The sequence below is a fragment of the Dermochelys coriacea genome, chromosome 14 (genome assembly GCF_009764565.3).
Source record: "Dermochelys coriacea isolate rDerCor1 chromosome 14, rDerCor1.pri.v4, whole genome shotgun sequence".
NCBI classification, from domain to species: Eukaryota; Metazoa; Chordata; order Testudines; family Dermochelyidae; genus Dermochelys; species Dermochelys coriacea.
Genome location: NC_050081.1, coordinates 15,653,332 through 15,672,293, shown reverse-complemented (window position 1 = coordinate 15,672,293; position 18,962 = coordinate 15,653,332). Strand labels below are relative to the sequence as shown.

General features: G+C 49.4%; 1 protein-coding gene across 6 annotated transcripts in view; it reads right to left on the bottom strand.

The window, feature by feature from the left end:
• Positions 1-18,962, bottom strand: part of MYO15B (myosin XVB) — a 73,756-nt gene that overhangs the window by 44,048 nt on the left and 10,746 nt on the right. For 4 of the 6 annotated variants that reach the window (XM_043497523.1, XM_043497522.1, XM_038371739.2 and 1 more), the window contains 15 exons: positions 18,429-18,590; positions 17,957-18,070; positions 16,627-16,685; positions 16,404-16,527; positions 14,298-14,393; positions 13,563-13,694; positions 12,584-12,709; positions 12,215-12,292; positions 11,346-11,494; positions 11,012-11,057; positions 10,385-10,509; positions 9,348-9,465; positions 8,562-8,737; positions 6,896-6,989; positions 3,698-3,775 (listed from right to left, as the gene is read on the bottom strand). In XM_043497523.1, coding sequence (XP_043353458.1) covers positions 3,698-3,775; positions 6,896-6,989; positions 8,562-8,737; positions 9,348-9,465; positions 10,385-10,509; positions 11,012-11,057; positions 11,346-11,494; positions 12,215-12,292; positions 12,584-12,709; positions 13,563-13,694; positions 14,298-14,393; positions 16,404-16,527; positions 16,627-16,685; positions 17,957-18,070; positions 18,429-18,590 — 1,677 coding nt within the window. The remainder of the gene's footprint in view (positions 1-3,697; positions 3,776-6,895; positions 6,990-8,561; positions 8,738-9,347; positions 9,466-10,384; positions 10,510-11,011; positions 11,058-11,345; positions 11,495-12,214; positions 12,293-12,583; positions 12,710-13,562; positions 13,695-14,297; positions 14,394-16,403; positions 16,528-16,626; positions 16,686-17,956; positions 18,071-18,428; positions 18,591-18,962) is intronic. The other 2 variants (XM_043497524.1, XM_043497526.1) reach the window with 2 other exon arrangements.

Below are 18,962 nucleotides of genomic sequence, written 5' to 3'. Positions count from 1 at the left end.
AGGAGGGCGGTTGGTTTCACAGGGGCTGTAGTGGCGGTCTTTGCTCCTGCTGCCTTTCCTGCAGCTCAACCATATGCTGGAGCATATTAGTTTGATCCTCCAGCAGCCTCAGCATTGAATCCTGACTCCTCTCATCATGCTGCCGCCACTTTTCAGCTTCAGCCCTCTCTTCAGCCCACCACTTTGTCTCCTCAGCCCGCCACCTCTCCTCCCGGTCATTTTGTGCTTTCCTGCACTCTGACATTGTCTGCCTCCACGCATTCATCTGTGCTCTGTCAGCATGGGAGGACAGCATGAGCTCAGAGAACATTTCATCGCGAGTGCGTTTTTTTCTCCTTCTATTCTTCGCTAGCCTCTGGGAAGGAGAAGATCCTGTGATCCTTGAAACACATGCAGCTGGTGGAGAAAAAAAAAGGGACAGTGGTATTTAAAAAAAAGACACATTTTATAGAACAATGGGTACACTCTTTCACGGTAAACCTTGCTGTTAACATTACATACATAGCACATATGCTTTCGTTACAAGGTCGCATTTTGCCTCCCCCCACCGTGTGGCTAACAGCAGGGAACATTTCTGTTCAACCATAGGCAAACAGCCCAGCAGGAATGGGCACCTCTGAATGTCCCCTTAAGAAAAGCACCCTATTTCAACCAGGTGACCATGAATGATATCACTCTCCTGAGGATAACACAGAGAGATAAAGAACGGATGTTGTTTGAACACCAGCAAACATACACTGCAATGCTTTGCTCTACAATGATTCCCGAGTACGTGCTACTGGCCTGGAGTGGTAAAGTGTCCTACCATGGTGGATGGAATAAGGCTGCCCTCCCCAGAAACCTTTTGCAAAGGCTTTGGGAGTATATCCAGGAGAGCCACGAATGCCAGGGCAAATTAATCATTAAACATGCTGGCTTTTAAACCTTGTATAGTATTTTAAATGTACACTCACCAAAGGTCCCTTCTCCACCTGGCGGGTCCGGGAGGCAGCCTTGGGTGGGTTCAGGGGATACTGGCTCCAGGTCCAGGGTGAGAAACAGTTCCTGGCTGTCGGGAAAACCGGTTTCTCCGCTTGTTTGCTGTGAGCTATCTACAACCTCATCATCATGGTCTTCCTCGTCCCCAAAACCTACTTCCGTGTTGCCTCCATCTCCACTGAAGGAGTCAAACAACACGGCTGGGGTAGTGGTGGCTGAACCCCCTAAAATGGCATGCAGCTCATCATAGAAGTGGCATGTTTGGGGCTCTGACCCGGAGCGGCCGTTCACCTCTCTGGTTTTCTGGTAGGCTTGCCTCAGCTCCTTAAGTTTCACATGGCACTGCTTCAGGTCCCTGTTATGGCCTCTGTTCTTCATGCCCTGGGAGATTTTCACAAATGTTTTGGCATTTCAAAAACTGGAACGTAGTTCTGATGGCACGGATTCCTCTCCCCATACAGCGATCAGATCCCGTACCTCCCATTCAGTCCATGCTGGAGCTCTTTTGTGATTCTGGGACTCAATCATGGTCACCTCTGCTGATGAGCTCTGCATGGTCACCTGCAGCTTGCCACACTGGCCAAACAGGAAACTGAAATTCAAAAGTTCGCGGGCCTTTTCCTGTCTACCTGGTCAGTGCATCTGAGTTGAGAGTGCTGTCCAGAGCGGTCACAATGGAGCACTCTGGGATAGCTCCCAGAGGCCAATACCGTCTAATTGTGTCCACAGTACCCCAAATTCGACCCAGCAAAACCGATTTCAGCGCTAATCCCCTTGTCGGAGGTGGAGTAAAGAAATCGATTTTAAGAACCCTTTAAGTCAAAAAAAAGGGCTTCGTCATGTGGACGGGTGCAGGGTTAAATCGATTTAACGCTGATAAATTCGACCTCAACGCCTAGAGTAGACCAGGGGTTAGGCATCTTTATTCCAGCAGAACTGCGTTATATCACTTCAATGAGACAGTAAAGTGGTACAGCTTTCGAGTGCAGACAAGGCCTCCACAGATGTATCATATACTTCACTGCCACCCACAACCTGGGACAACCTGACCTCAGTTTCAAACCAGCCTGGGCTGAAGCACACAGCTCAAAAACCAAGTGTAACTCTAAACTTCATGTGAGTCTGTCCCTATCCTAAGCCCAAAAGGAAATCAGGAGAGTGGGTAGACATATGAAATGAAACCGAAGGTGGTATTTCCATAAAGTGAAAGCACCGTACTGTCCAGAGTTAGGGTGACCAGACAGCAAGTGTGAAAAATCGGGACAGGGAGGTAATAGAAGCCTATATAAGAAAAAGACCCAAAAATTGGGACTTCTGGTCACCCTATCCAGAGTTCTCAGTCTTAACAGAACAAAGCAAGTCCCAGGTTGGGGTCAGGACTTGAAGAGGGGGATTGATCTTTGCTTGTTTTGCGCAGCACTGGTTGGCTTCATGCCTAGACAGAACAGGTTGCGGAGCATCCCCCAGGAGCTACTGAGCATGCACAGCTCTCTCTAATTCAGTAGCAGCTGAGAGGCCCTGGCTGCCACAAACCTGGATGATCCAAGGAATGAAAAGCAGGCCAAACTTGTCCCAAAAGTTTTTTCAGAGGGAATCATTTGCCCAGTTGCAATCTTGGCCCCTCGTCATTGCCGTTGTGCAGGTGACAGGTTGACTTTCTGCTCAATCCTGCATAGTCCATCACAGAACTGATTAGAAGCCACTAAGATTTATTGGGACATATCCCAGTATCATGCAAACACAGCGGTAGCCTAGGCATTACCCCTTCAGGGCAACAGAAAGTTGCACCCTCGCCTCTGAAGTGCAAGAGCACAGCTGGAATTTTGGCACAGCAGAGGGAGACACTGGGAGGCTGCTCCTGAAAGGGGAGCTGCCTCACAAAAGGATTTGCTAAATTACACATCAGTCCAGAGGTGAATACAGGGATCAGGCCTGATAACCAGACAACAGACAATACATGCCTTACAGATATTATTGCTGCTAATATCTTATGATTATAAAATGTGTTTTACACAAAGCCCTTCATCCACACTGCCTCTCTCACATCTATAGACAGACCCCTCTCCCCAACACATACAGGAATGATTCAGGAATGATCACTGCAATGTAGTCACCTCTGGGGTGGAATACAGGCAAACAACAGTAAAAGCAACATCATGCTTCAGTTCAAGAGAAGATGATGATGATGATGATGATACCATACTCCCTCCAAAACTGCAGGTGGAATCACCCAAAGTGGACTTTGGCCCCTGACTTGGGGTTGATATCCCTAACTCCAAGGAAAAATCTCATGGAATCTATAATAAAAGGCAAGTGGTTTGGATTGAGGGCCCTGATTTTGCAAGTCACCCAGAAAGAACAGCAGAGAAAAGGGCATTAAGGTGAGATTTTCAGTCCCTTAGAGCATTTGGACACCAAATTCCATTAATTTCTAATGGGAATCCAAATCCCTTAGGCATATTTCAAATACTCAGCCCCAGGCATTTGGGTGCCTATATTGGTCCCCATCGATGCACATTATCCCATTGACTTGCCGCACTTCAGCTCCCTTGGATGAACGGAAAGGGCCCCTCTGCCAGCTGGCTCAGTGATACACTCCCCAGCAGGAACAGACCTGCCGGATCATCCCTGAAGTGGGAACTCACTCCCTTACCTCTGTCACACTGCTGGAAACTCCAGCAGGTCCTCATAGCTGATACATCAGAGTTTATCGACCTACCATTCCTGGGCAGCTACCACTCTCCTGGCCACCTTTGGCCAGCGACTCCTCTCTCTGCCTGCTGTCCGCACGCCTCTGCTGTCAGAAGGAAAAGAAATGGCATAAGGGCATTTCCTGGGGTGTGCCAGGCATCTCGGAGGGGCAAATACTCTGGATTACTGGGTACTTCTAGCTACAGTTCCTGGGGATGTGCCATGTCAGCCGCTGGCGTGTTAAAAGGAGAGGGTGAACATGGCTTCTTCTTAGGATCTATCTACATGAGGGGGGGCCGAGATTTGGCCACCACCCTTAGCACCTGCCATGGGTCTAAGACCCCTCACTCCCAAGATGAACACAATCAGAAAGGAGCCTCTGCCCCACAGCCTGCTCTCGAGTCAGCCTGGCATTCACTGTCTCACGGAACAACAAGTGACAGTGCCCCACAAAGTATTCAGTAACCGGAAACATGGTTCACTGCCCTCTCTCTTGGCAACTGGAAAACCTGAATCCAGCCTGGAGAGGTACCTAGAGGGCCACCCCCAGCCCCTGAGGGCAGGACAAGGAGTTAGAGGAAGCTGGGCTCCCATTCAGCTCTGCCCTTTCCCAATCTGCAGGCAGGGATATTCCACCACGTCCCACCCAATGCTACTCACCTGCCTCCTGCTCAGAGGCTGTGAATCTGTCTCTCTCTCTCTCTCTCTCTCTCTCTCTCGTTTGTCTGCCAAGGACGTGTGGGGCTAGATGGGAAGGGACGCGGGCTGGGCTGGCCTGGGCTGAGAAAAGGGTAGGCGTACTAAAGTCCGCCCAGGGCAGTGCCACAGGGGAAGAAAGGGGGAAACTGTGGTTCCAGCAGGCGAACTTTGAGACCTTTTATTGTTGTCACTCCAGGAGGGAGCAGAGCCTTAGAAAGCAAACACGGAGGGGAGGGCATGGGAGGCTTTGCTGTGGTTACTCTGGAGAGGGATTGGAGCAGAGCTGAGAACACAGGTCCTGCTCTGGGAGCACAGCACAGCCACCCATGCCTGGCTATGCCTTACACTATAGGGATTTTCAATGGGTGTCCTGCAACCATCCTTCTGGCCACGGGGTCTCTCCTGTGCCACCTTGTGAGCCCTTACACCCTATGTGCTAGGCACCTCCCCTGCCTCCAATAAGAAGCTGAGGTCCCACCTTCTGCAGAAGAAAACAGAGCAGCAGTGGTTACTGTCTCATGGCTCTTTGGCAGCCTTCATGAAATGTGTTTGACGGTCTCATGTCTCATCTCTGTGGATGTGTGTCCACAGCACAAATCCACAGCCACTGTAGCTGGCACTAAGGAGCCTGGCTGTTGGCAGACAGGCCCAGGATTTAAGTGGCTCCTGGAGTCACTCTCGGGGTTAGGATAGGAACACGCTGGAAGGGGCAGTGGGTGGAAAGCTTGTGTGATGGCTGCCATTTTGGCCGTAACCGGGGATTGATCCGGCGACCTCCGAGCTAAAATAAAGGCACGAATCACTACAGCTTGACTCAAGGCTTTGTAGTTGAGAGCTCTCACAGCCTCCCACCCCCTGCAGCTCAGACACTGCAGGGGACACCACACATCAGTGACCAGGGGGTTACACTTCTGCTGTCTCTGCCGATGCTGAACCCAGTCTGTGGAGACAACTTCAGTCTCCGGGAATCTCTCCATCGACTGGAACCTTCCTATCCAGATTAGGTGTCTTTCTAAAATAAATGTTCCAGCTCCACCACCAGAGACAGGCTGGATGCAACAGTTCCTAGCTGGAACCCTACAGCCTGGGTTACACAGGGGTCAGACTAGACTATCATAACAGTCCCTTCTGACTTTTAAACCTATAAATCAATCCCTCTCCTGAGAGTACGTGACCATCCCTGAGCTGGATTCCAGGAACATGATTGGAGATGGGCAGAGTCATTGTCCCCAACTCCATAAACACTTCCCCAGGTGAGATTTCCTTCTTGTACGTGGTGGTGAGACCTGGCACCAGCATGTCTCCTTCTCCCCACAGCACCAGGATAGGACAGGACAAAAAGGAATGGGCTTACATTGCAGCAAGGGCGGTTTAGGTTGGACATTAGGAAAAACTTCCTAACTGTCAGGGTGGTTAAGCAGTGGAATAAATTGTCTAGGGATTTAGGCATCATTGGGGATTTTTAAGAGCAGGTTGGACAAACGCCTGTCACAGATGGAATAGATGATACTTTGTCCTGTCTTGAATGCAGGGGACTGAGAACTGGCTTAAAATCACCCTTGTTTAAAGCCACACTGCTGTTTACAAACTCGAGCTAAAAGCAACCAGACGTCAGGTTTATTTTATTTTTTATTTTAAATTAAGCTGAAGTGACCACTGGCACCCAAGAGATATACTTCAACACAGCGAGCTGTTTGGTGCGGCAGCTCTTTCGATCAGGCAATCTCAGTCCACGCTAAGCACATGGCAGGCTGCCTTGCTCCATGCATCGACACCAACAGGCTTCTGCCTAAGCAGGGTCTTGATCAGAAAAAGATGTGGGCAATCACCTTCTATTTTGGCCTGTATCACTACACTCTCCCCTGTGGTGGAATGTCTCCACTCCTGTTATTAAACACTTAGCAGCCTTAACAATGGCACCTGCTTTGCTCTCAGTTGAGGGGCAACCTCTCAAGCCCCCGTGGGACACAACCCTGCTCAAGTCACATCTCCCACCTTGCCAAAAGTGGGGTGCCCCCAGCCTGGGTTTCAGGCTCCTCTCCACCCTGCTGGCTGTACTCTAGTGATGTGAGGCTGCCACTCAGCTCTCCCTGTGCCTGCATCTGCTGCAGGTTAGGCCTGTTTTGCCCGACACCCTGAATCCTGAGGCCAAATAATGTTTTAAAGCTTCCTTGTATTCCCACAAGGCTTGTTTTTAGCTTCTGCCCTTGGTGGCAAAAGGGATTTAAGGGGACTCGCCTGCAAAGTCTCAAATTGTCCACCAGGGCTCACTGTGCAGCAAGACAAAGATCAACCCATGTCCCCCATCCCTGCTTGCTCCCAGCCCCTTCGTCCTCGCTGAGAGTCAAAGGCAGGTTTAACAGGCTGGGAAGATGCCAGTGTCTAAATCCCAGAAACTATCTAAAGAGACCGCCCTGTCCCCACCCTAAGCACACATCCACAAACTGTGTCTGGTTTATCTCAGAGCATGAATGGTCCCTGCAGCGCTGCTGCGCGTGCCATCTGCTCTTATACATGGTATTCTTACCTGGCAGCGCTTCCGTGTCTGCACCAAGGGCCTGGAGATTAAAACTACCGTCCCAAACTGCACCAGCATCATCTTCAGCCTCCTGTAGCGCTTCCTGAGAGCAGAGTGGGGGTGGGAGGGGAAGGGAAATTCGGCAAAGCAGGCCAGCCTGTGCACTAAGCCCAGGGGAACAGGCCCAGTGCAACTCTGGTGTAAGCAAGGTGCAAGCTCAGCAACACCAGAACAAAGCAGGCTGCATTTGATTTGGCCTTCCTGGTTAGCCTGGCCTCCCCTAAATAGTTACAGCTGGGTCTGTTGTGGGGGAGGGGCGGGTGTGGGGGCGGGGGGGTTTGTTTGTTTTTTAACCACTATACAGGCCCGAGTGCGGATGCAGTTATACTAGTACAACTGCTTATACCAGTAGAGTTTATGGCCTTTTCCCAACTTCTGCCAGCAGAGGCACTTTTAAGTAGCCTGTAACTTTGCTAAATGTTACCTATTCGGCTGATAATTTCCATGGTCAGCCTGTCTCAGGCTGAATTGTTTTAGAAATCATGAGTGAAAAAGTATACTAACCCTACTACATGGAGGAAAAAGAACTAGGGATTATGGTAAAATCATAAGTATCACTGCATGCGTGGCAGGAGGGTTTTGCCAGTTTAGCTATATTCATACGACAATCAGCAAAACATTTCAAGCATAGACAAAGCTTCAGTTTGCCATCTGTATTTATTGGGGTTGCAATTCCCAAGGGAATTAGGCATCAAACTCCCAATGTAATTCAGTGGGATTTAGGTGCCTTTCTATCTCCCAGGGCATCTTTGCAAATCCCAGCCATTGCTTTTATCCATCCCCTGACAGGCCACTTCAGCAAATAGGGGAATTAATAACCGGTTATGATAAAGCATCTGCCTTAGGATCAACAGGAGTCTGGTTAGTTATGACTCAGAAGGAAAGATCCCTCCTAAGGATACAGCAACTATGGGCATGGGCCAAGGGGAGAGGCGAACTTTTTGACTGCTTCTATGTGTTAGGAAGGACAAATACAGTGCACGTAAGGTCCTGTGTACCACAGGACTTAGTGTCATATTTGAAATCATTTTCCAAGCACACTGATGAGCAAACATGGTGAGAGTCCCCACACTGTTCTGGCGTGTGCGGGGGCCGCCCTCATGGCCAATACACCAGGGACTGAACTAAATTGGACCACTAAAGCTAAAAGCATGAGCTGCTACAGCTTGAGCTAAAAAGAGTCAAGGCTCCGTAGCCATGGCTGTACCAGCCCATATCTTCTGTGGACTGACAGAGGGAGGACCTGTAACACATACACTCACCTGTGTGTTACACTTACTTAAAGTCTGCTTCCAACTAGCAAGGGGGTTAGTTTGCAACATGAGAACTGCTGTTGGGGTTGTCTCAGTCATTGCACCCTGAATCTGTAGTAGACCCCGGGGGAGCTACATCCCCATCGGTAAAAGTTTGTCAAGCAGGGCTCTGCTCCTAGATGGACGAGCACACCAGGTGGGCAATCAAGACTGGCAGTGCCCATTCTGTCTCTGCATCCCACTGCAGGTGGGGACACGGGGCTGGACCCTGAGTTACTGAATCTGTGCACAGCCCCCAGCAGGTGCTTATGCTTACAGCTGGTCACAGAATATGAGCATTGGTGTGGCCTTTGACCTCTGACCTTGCCTGGTGCCCCCGGAAATGAGCCTGGATGACCATGACCTTCTGCCGGAAGAGCTGGAATTGCCTGCGGCTGAGGAGGCCTCGGAGGTTCCGCTGGAGGGTGACAACAGCCCAGCTCTGCTTCTGGTTCCATCTTCTCTCCAGCAGCTGCCTGGCCTTCTCCTTCAGGAAGACCTAGGCAGAGGAAACAGCTGCTGACCTCCAAGAAGAGGCAGAGTCTAGAATAGACACTGGTGTTTACAACCCCTTAAGGTAACCCTAAACCCCCTGGAGCCATTGCTTCCCATCAGAACACAGGCTACCCACTGACATGAGTCCATTGTTCTTAGATAAGGTGCCCCTGGGTCACTATTCCAGGCCCTCCCTCTATCTAGGAAGGGCTGGAATGGGCGGCTCTGGCTCAGGATTGAGGTACCTCAGGAGTGCCGAGTGTGGGGGCCCCAGCCGTGCAACACCAGGGCGTGCTATAGGTTAGCACAGTGGTGCACACAGAAGGTAGGTGGAGGCACAGGTCAAGACTGAGATGCATTGGCTGCCCAAGGGAATCAGTGCCTGCACTACGGCTGCCTACAGCCGGTGTTGTCTTTCCGTTTCACAGGTACTAACAATCTTCCGCTAAAAAACAATAAAATAGAGTTCAAACAATAGAGATGGCCCAGGCAGGAGATCAATTCTCCTACTCATCTGTTCATGTGCAGGAGCTGAGCACCCTACTTAACATCAGCACTAAGGGGATGGACAGACAGGGCTCTGGGATCAAGATAGGGGAATCCTTAGACACCACCTTTGTTACTCCAATCTGATAGAGGTCCGAGGGGTCCCCCACCACATGTGAGAGCACCGCGGTGCATCCATCCCTCTCCTGCGAATAGCTCTGCCCTTGGCCTGTCAGGGTCCCATACCTGAAAGACAAGGACAAAGCCCAGAATGCCCTGGATGACACCAGGAGGGTCAGGTAAGAGAACCAAGCCCAGCAGTCTGGCAGCTACTCAAAATCATGCACAAATGGATCTCCCTGAGGCCTGTGGGTTACCGCTGGCAGCATATGTCATGGGGATATTTCATTAGAAACTGAACTGAGAACACTTCACGAAGGCCACCATAAAGCCATCCCGTGGAAGTGGCTTTCAGCTGCTATGGGTACGGACCCAGACCTGCCAGGACTCACACACATGAACAACTCCGCACACTGTGTGCCATGGGATTCCCCATGTGCAGAAAGTTACGTGTATGTGTGTGCGGGTGCGCACTTGCAGGTTCCGGGGCCAAGACTGGGTTTGAACTCACGGCCTACTGGTGAGAGCAGCCAATCTACTATTACCAAATCCTTGTGGCACTTCCATTTATTGACTTCCGATGTTTACCTTCCCAAACCTAGACACTTTGAGAGAGACATTTGGGGAGAACATATTTTGATTTTAATTATCCACCAACATCTTTTATTTTTCTTACAAGGAAAGACATCAGCACTTCCCTACCTCACAGAGATTGTTGTGAGGATAATACATTAAAGATTGTGAGGGGCTCTGATATAGGGTTGCGAATTCTGGTTGGACATATTCCTGGAGGTTTCATCATGACATAATCTTTAATTATAGATTAATCTTTAATTCATGGGAAGTTCAGGGCAATCCTGGAGGGTTGGCAACCCTACCCTGATACCACAGTAATAGGGGCCAGATAAGTACCTCAGATAGACAGATCCAAACAAGCCTAAAGGAGGTAGGCCCAAGACAAATAGCCACACCCCACACTTTGCTTCGTTCTCCTTGAGCTGCCTAGAAATCCCAGCCAAAAGGAAGAGAAGACAAACCAAAGTACCTGACTAAGAAGCGCTGGAATGGAATGCGGATGGGGTACCCCTCCTTCCTGATGTGGATGGCCTCCAGTATCCCAGAATGCCTCAGCTGACAAGTGACATATTCCACATCAAAGACATCAGATAGCTGTGATGTGAAGCCATGGGGAGAGGAAAGCCAGGGTGGACGGGGAAGAGGGAATGGACAGTTAGAGAGGTGGACCATTAAGAACAGCCACTCCTTGTTGGTTATCCCCCCAAGCTTTCATGAATCTCATACAGCGATTTTGCCATCTTTTTTTGGTGGTATGCTCTCCACATCCTGCCCCTCAGGTTTCTGGAGGCACTGATGCAATTTCCCAACAGGTGTGAAGGAGGAACCATGTGGGCAGAGGTTGCGAGAGACAGAGCAGAGCTTGTAGCTGGGACCACTGAGTAGTAGTCACTGAAATCCTGCTCCAGAGAGGGTCTGTGCAGGCAGGGCAGAGGAGACACCTTGCAATGCCGTGCCCCACTAATGGGAGTGAGCCCAGATGGCCAGCAGGCCAAGTGGGGGAAGACTGTAGAGCAAGGGAGTGAAGTCCTCTGTCTGAGGGGTTCCCCCAAAACCTGTGGCTGCTTCCACCACCTAAAGCAGGTGGTTTTCTTACCTTTTTCGGATTGGGCGTGATGCAGCGAATGAAGAAAGTATGGCTCCTGCAGGGCAGAGGAAAGGGAGGAAAACATTAACCTCCTCATTCCAGAAGCATCCTGACTTAACCCCAGTCCATTCCCAGGGCCAAGGGAGCTCCCAAATCCCTACAGCGAACCAGTCAGTCTCAGCCACACAAAGCCAATCCTCCTTTTCTGGTTCTGTAGCCCATTCCCAGTCCCCCAAGCTTCCCAATCTCCCTCAAACCAAGCCCTTATAGATTCTAGCCAGGGGTGACTCGAAGTAGGGAAGTCAGCTTGCAGTGGGGACAGTACCATCATGGTGTCCCTCACCTCCTCAGCTTGGCTGTGAGATCCTGCAGGGACTGCTGGAATCGGGACACCAGAGTAGAGGGGTGATGCTTAAGCCCTTTGCCTCCCAAGGCCAACTCCCCCTGCTGTCCGTGATGTCCCTTAGCCCACTGGAAAAGGTGGGACACCAGCTGGAAAGGAGATGGAAAAGGAGATCGGTGAGTAATGTTCCCCTTTGTGCTATTAAATATGAATTTCTGAAATTATTATGATCAAAGAATGAGGATCCGTCCCCATTGTCCTCCCGCCCACAAGAGCAGGGCTGGGACTGTTCGCAGCCAGAGTATGTTCCCACCTTGCCCATCTGCCCATGGAGCTGGTATGGTGTATACTTTGTCTCCAATGCATTTAAAGGAGGGACTGTGGATTCCCTTAGCTCAACAGAGCTTCTTATTGCCCAGAAGCATCAGAAACAGCACTAAGAACCAACCCTGAGTGTGTGTATCAACTCCTCCAAAGCTGGCACAATGCCACCAGGGTGAGCAGAGTCAGGTATTTGTCTCTGGGGGGAAAAGGGGTGGGTGATAAATATTGGAAAGGGAAGGGAAGGAGAGACAAAAAATAGGGATTTAAGAGTCTGGAAGAGGTAATGAATAGAATGGGTTAATTCGCTGCCAATATGCACCCTGGGCACTGCCACGGATCTCCCTGTGGGGCTCAGAGGGTAAGTCAGTGATGAGTTTGGCTTTAATGGGTCTGTATCCATTGCTCAGTCCAGGTTTCCCAAACGGCAGTGTAAAGTTTCTTACTATTTCCCAAACTACCCCCCATCACCTGGGTCTTTGGGCTTCCCTAAAGAAAGCAATAAAGGATCCTGCATCAGAACAGCATAACCTGAATGAATACTGTACCTTGAGGTGACTCTGGGAGAAAATCTCAAGGACCTCTGGGCGCAGCTGGTCGTGGTTTTTATGCAGAAACTTGTGAACCTGTGAAGCCAAACTCTGACTGATCAGAGTACAGATCATCACAGCCAGACACAAAAACCCCATCAATGACAGATGCAGCCCAGCATGCTGCAAAATTCCCTTCAAGGGCTCTTCTGACATGTCCTATAATGACTCAGAATTAGCCCGTGTAACTTGAGAACCCCAGAGCTTTCCCTAAGAAGCACCCCCAACCTCCCAACATACTGATGGCTTATTGCCTCCAGCCCTAGTACACAGTGCTCACTGCTCAAGCTGCTCAGAGACTGCTCCAGCCTGGTCCCAGGAGCTTACCTGGTAAGTGACAGGCCCTGCATAGTGCTGCACGGTGAAAACCGGTGAAGGCAGTTTGGGCTTGCCATACCGAGGGCTGTTTCCATGATGGTAATGGCACTTCTGGAGGAAGGTGTGGTCAGTAGCCTATGCAGGAGATAGACACATGCCTCACAGTGTTTTAGCCTATTCTCAGATTGCAGAGCCATTGTTAAACTGGGATTAAGGTTGTAAATACATATCAGTACCTTAAAAGGAACCAGACACATCTTACACTGTATGCGTGACCTACTGTTCAGTTGTGTTATACTCTCTACCTCCTCCCCAACTGCTAGTGTATTGTTCACATAAGGGGGTAAGAGTCTACTACAGCTACCAGCTATTAGAGCCACTCTTTTAGTTTAAGAGGTAGAAGCTCTATTTTTTAGTGCTAAGGCCTGGGGTTCAAACCCCACTGACAACCCATGATGGATGGGGAAAGAGGATCATCATATAAACTCTTCCAGGACAAACAACAGTAATGTCCACCTTTGACCATGCCATGAAATTTTAAGTCTACAAAATACCTCTAAAATATAACCAACCCACCTTTTCAAAAATAATTGAAGGCACCAGTCCTCATGGAGGTCTACTAAATAAAACACACTTGGAATACTTGCACCAAACTGCTTTTGAGATAGGATTTAAAAAAAAAAAAAAAAAGTACACCAGTTTCCAAGCAGTGAAATAGCTCTAGCTTTTTCCGACTGTCTTATCTCACAGATGTCTTCTCTACTACCATATTCCCCCCACCCCCTACCCCGGCAAAAAAAAAGTAACACAATCCATTTTAGCAGAACAGCAGCCCTGAGAAATTTCAGTAAAACTGGAGATGAATGAAGAGTGGGCATCAAAATCAGGATTCACTAGTCTTGAGTGACCTTTCTCCAAAGCCCACTAAGCTGCTCTCCACTTCACTTGCTGTGCCAAGCATGTTTGAAAGCCATGATGCGTTCTTAACCTGAGCCAATGAAGTCTGGTCATCCAGGATGCGTAAAATGCCATGGGGCTTTGCAGCAATCAGATCCAGACATGAATCATTGTGCATCTTGGAAATGGGAATCCAGACTAGCTCCTCTTGGGTGTATTCCTCCTACGGGTCAGAGGTCATCCAGCCAGCCCCGCACACAAGCCATGAAAATTAGATGAAATCAGGGAGTTAGCAGAGGGATCCAATTGTTAATCAGTACGGTTAGAAACTTGCATGGTAGCTCCCCCGTCTTAGCCCATGGGACCCTCTCCTAAGCCTGCTAATGTTCTTTCTAATCTGTGAGGAGAGAGCTGCACTAAAGCAGGAAAACGGGGAGCATAAGAAATACTGAGTCTGGAAATTACACTGATTTCCTGTGTGGAGGCAAAGCAAAGTGAAACCCCTAAGCTGCCAGAACAGGCCTTAAAGTCACCGGTGTGATCAGGGTCTCAGATCCCAAATAAGCTGCTTATAAACCCTGTAAAACAGAGACATGCTCTAGCAGTCTCTCTCTCTCTCTCTCGATCTTACTGCAGAATTAGTACAGGGTCATGAACAACATAACCTCAGAGACATACCCTGTGGTGGGAGCACATGGGTATTGGACGAGAGTACCAGATCCAGTCAACCCCCTCCTTTCCTGCCAGGGAGCACCAGCCAGCTGAGACTGACTCGACTCACTGCACGTGTGCCATTCCGCACCTAACGGGGAAGGTTCTATTTTACCTCTTCCTGGGCAATGACCGTCTGGCTGAAGAAATGTTGCAGACGCTCATTTGCAAAGTTGATGCACAGTTGTTCCAAGCTGTTCACCCCCAGATCCTGCAGACGTGCGGGAACACACATGCCTCACTCTTTTCTGTTGTTATTAATCATCATCGTTATCATGGTAATGCCGAAGGACCAACCCCAAGAACGGTGGCCCCATTGTGCTAGGCACTGAACAAAGAGTACGAGGCAGTCCCTGAGCCAAAGAGCTGCCCTTCTGATAGATAAGACAGACACAGGGTGAGGGAAGGGGTGAACGATGGGATGGCAGCAAATAGCATGTTAGTGCCATGATCTTGGGGGAGGGGGTGCAGAAATTATCCAGAAAGGGATCAGCTAAACGGCAAGAAAAGGGAAGGAAGGGGGACACTGTAGGGAGCGGGGATGAGGGGGACAGGGCAGGGCAGAAGAGAGTCAGAGGGGCAGGTGTGGAGTAAAGTCAAGGTGAAGAGGTTGTGCCACAGTCCCTCCTAGAGGGTGTGCAGAGCTGTACAGAACACGCAGTATCAGCCTCTGCTGACTTGAGCCCATAGTCCTGCCAGCCTGTTCTTCGTGAACCCTGGTAATTAGCCGGAGAAGTACAAGTTTTCTCATTTCTGGATTGCCCTCCCGCTCAGCCGGAGGTGGGGGAGGATCTGGCCGGGGGGAGCTGCTTTATGTTCGCAGGATAGACTGGACAGGAAGGGGCGGGGCAAGAGCAAAAGAGATCAGATGTTGTCCATGTGTACAGCCCTCTCTGTATATGGACAGCCACGCGCGCGCACACACACACACACACACCCCCTTCCACAGTGCATGGATGAGCTACTTGCAAAAGAGTCCAAGTTCTCAGACAGATATAACCTCTACCTATGCTCAGATCTGCATGTTCTCCACCCTCCATGAGTCTGGGAAGCTCGGATGGGGAGCTCTTTGGGACAGAAACTGTCTTTTTATTTCATGCTTGTACAGCACCTGGCACAGTGGGGCTCCAGGTATTGATTAGGGCTTCGAAGAGTTACTTCAATACATTAGTAGTCTCACAAGATTTCCATTATAGGTCCTGCTTCCAGAGTTTGATCCGAAGCCCTGTGAATCAATGGGAGTCTTTCCATTGACTTCAGTGACTGTTTGGCCCTTATGGCATGAGAGCAGGAAACAGGGGTACGTGGAAAACAACAATAAATTAAAAATAAAATAAAAAAAAGAGTATTAACCCAACAGAGTTTCAACTTCATCAGAGTGCCCAGGCATGAACGGGCACTGTCAGGTTAAAAATCATATTCAACAAAAAACAAGTTTCTTACTTATGTTACTGAGAACAGCCAGTATTGAATTTTATTCTATTTTTAAATCAAGTGCATGTGTCATCATTTGTGCTGCTTGTTTACTTTTGGTGTTTCTCTGGGCTTGGACAATGAAAGTGATTTGGCAAGTTTCATTCTCCAGCTCCCCTGCACTAGCACAACATGGCAGGGTTGGGGCTGCTGGGGAAGAGTTAAATCCAACCTATTTTCATAGGAATTTATTTCTATTGCTTCTAGGTTCCATAAGACCTTCTTTAACCAGAACCTAAATACTGGGTTTAAATTAGTGTCTCGCTAACAGTCCCACACAACTTTCTTATATTTCAACTACAACACTCTCTTTGGGGCCATGCTTTTGATCTATATGCAATAGAGTTCATGTGTTGTAAAATGCCAGGTACTGTCACGACTTGGTAGAAATCAGAACAGAGGTGTAGTTTGGATTCAGTTCAAGTTTTGGATAGAGACCTGGGCTTGTTCTGATTTAATCCCAAATTGCTTGGCCAACTGCACGCACATATGAGTGCGCACGCACATGCACACGCATATGCACACGCACAGTGCCAAGCTAGCCCTAGGCATTATTATTTTTATAGCCCTGAAAGTATACACGGTGCTTTACAGATATTCCAAATACACAGGACCCCACATTTTAGGGGACACTGTCTTCCCCCACAGCCAACACCTATGATCTCCTCTTCTAGATTAAGAAATGAACCAGAAACCCAAACTGCCCTTTCAATACCTCCAAGACCATATAATGTAACCAGAAAGTGACCTCAAAGCCATATATGTCGACAATGCCCAGAGAGCTGTCCATTTCCCCAGGGGCTAGCCACTCATTGATCTTCACCAGAAGCCAGTCAAAGAGCAAGGAATACAGAGCCTTGGCAATGGCATCCCTTGGTGGGGGAGAAGAGCAAAACAAGTTACCATCAAGACAACACATTTGGGCTTATCTCACCAAACGAAGACAAAGAGAGAAAAGCATTGGAAGTTACCTGGCATCAATGGCACTTTCTACAGACAAAGGAGTGAATATATGATCATAAGACGTCACCTGGATAGAAAGAGGCACTATTTGTTATAAAAGGCTGATAGGAAATGTTTTTGTCGGGAAACCCGTAAGTAATTGATTCAACCTAACAAAGCTCTTTGCCTGGGAAATTCCTTGGATAAAGCAAAGTGAAAGTTAGAATAGAACATTATTAATAGGTCCCTTCGTGATTTGGGAGTCAGCGGTCAGAGATAGCAAATCGGGCCAGAATCTCATGTGCACTATGGCACACTTACACAGGTCTAGCAATATAAAGGGGTCTTACAGTAGGTGTAGATGTAATGCCCACTTCAAGGTCTTTTTACATGGCTAGAGTGACAGAAAGGGGCCTTAGTGTAAATAAGAATGAAACTAATCAAATCTCCTCTATGACCCACTGCAGGAGTCACTTTCCAGTAGATTGCTCTTGCTGTCAACTCCCAGAGTTTAAGCCCTCCAGGGCTGGTGCCAGGTAGGGTGACCAGATGGCCCAATTTTATAGGACAGTCCTGATATTTGGGGCTCTCTCTTATATAGGCACCTATTACCCCCACCCGCTGTCCCTATTTTTCACATTTTCTATCTGGTTACCCTAGTGCCAGGACATTCTCATTGGAGGACCCATCCCTTTGGGAGCCTCCTCCCTCCAGCATACTGCCAGATCCCAGTGCACTTCAGAGCCCCTGTAAGAGTTACCCCTTTGGTCAGGCTCTTGACTCAGTATATGTAGGGGATGGGGAGTGCAGGAATCTGTTGGTAAATCCCTTAAATTGGAAGGTTTGTATGTTGATGATAATTAACAATTGGTTTATGGATGCCAGCTGCCCCCAGATTTTAACTATAGGCACAAATATGAACTCCTTAATAAACAGGCCTGTTTTGCAGCATAATTTAGCCTGGCCAGGGGTGCAATCTGTTGCAACAGGAGCATATCACACTGCATCTCAATCCATGGCTACTCAAGACTGCGTGCCATGGGAAAATGTGAGCTGCTCGCCTCTGCACGAGCGCAGGAGAAAGAAAGTGCACCCTTGCACAGTCTGTTCCTGGGAATGAGGAGCAGCAGCATTTTTGTGCTCAACTGGATAGGAGGCCTGGCTCTTCAGCTGCGACCTCCCTTGCATCACTTGGAAGGAGGCAACAGTAAAGCAGCTGCCAGCAGACACGCTGCTCAGATCCCTCTGCAAAAAGAGCACTGGGCTGAAGCACAAGCACTCTTTCTACACAATGCAACCTCAACTCTGAAGTCCCTCAGGACGATGGGGAACGGGCTGAAGGGGCCATGCGGTACTCACTGTGACTCGGTGAGTGACGGCGCTTTGGAGGAGATCTGCTGAGACATGCAGCAAATTGGCCACAATCCGGATTTCTGTGTCACTAGGGATGGCTGCAAGGCCAAAGGATTCCTTCTAAATCATGGGGAAGAAGAATGCATCTAAGCTTGTATTGAATACAGAGTCCCACACTTAAACAGCAGGCTTCTGCAGAGAATTGAACTCATCCCACTGCATGGGGTGGGTCACACTGTAGTGGGCAAAATCTTTCCTTTGGCTTGTAGATCAGCTCTTCAGGCTCTAATTAACCTTTGGCAGCCCAGGCATCTGGGTTCTGCTCTCTGTTTCCCTGGGTATTTGCCGCAGTCTTGAAGGAGGGGGATGGGCTCTAGATGACCATGTGCAACTGAGACTACTCTCCCAAGCCCCATCACACGAGGCTGCCGACCTGTTCGATATTAGTCACTGCCAAACTGGTGAGGTGTTAACATACCTCACAGGAGGTAAAACAGATGTTCCCCAGCTGCAGAATGGCAGCCAGCACTGCCCAGATGGAGGTCAGCTGATCATCTGAGAGGCCAATCACCTGCAGAGCTTGCACCAAGACCACAAAGTCCCGATCATCTTGCTTCCCCGAGAGGTCGCATGCTCTGCCCTGAGAGAACCAACGAAAGCCTGTGGTTGGACCCACGGCCCTTTCACACCAGCCTCTTGCTCCATCACTGCCCAGCTCTAGAGAGGGGCCCAAATTGTAAAGCTCAGATCTGGGTTTCAGAGCTCAGGGGGTTGGGTTGGGCCCATCAGGGGGGATGGAAAGGACCAAGCAGGGGATGGGGTCTTGGGGAAAAGGGGTGACGAGAGGCAGGGCCTCGGTGGTGGCACGGGGGACAGCGCCACAGTTCGGGCACCATTGGGCCCCCCCCACACACACTTTTAGGGCACTTCCACCACTCCTGGCCTCGGGGTATTCAGACCTGGCATATTAGACTGGGCCTCTCTCCAGGTTGGAGCTCTCTCCCTCTCCTGA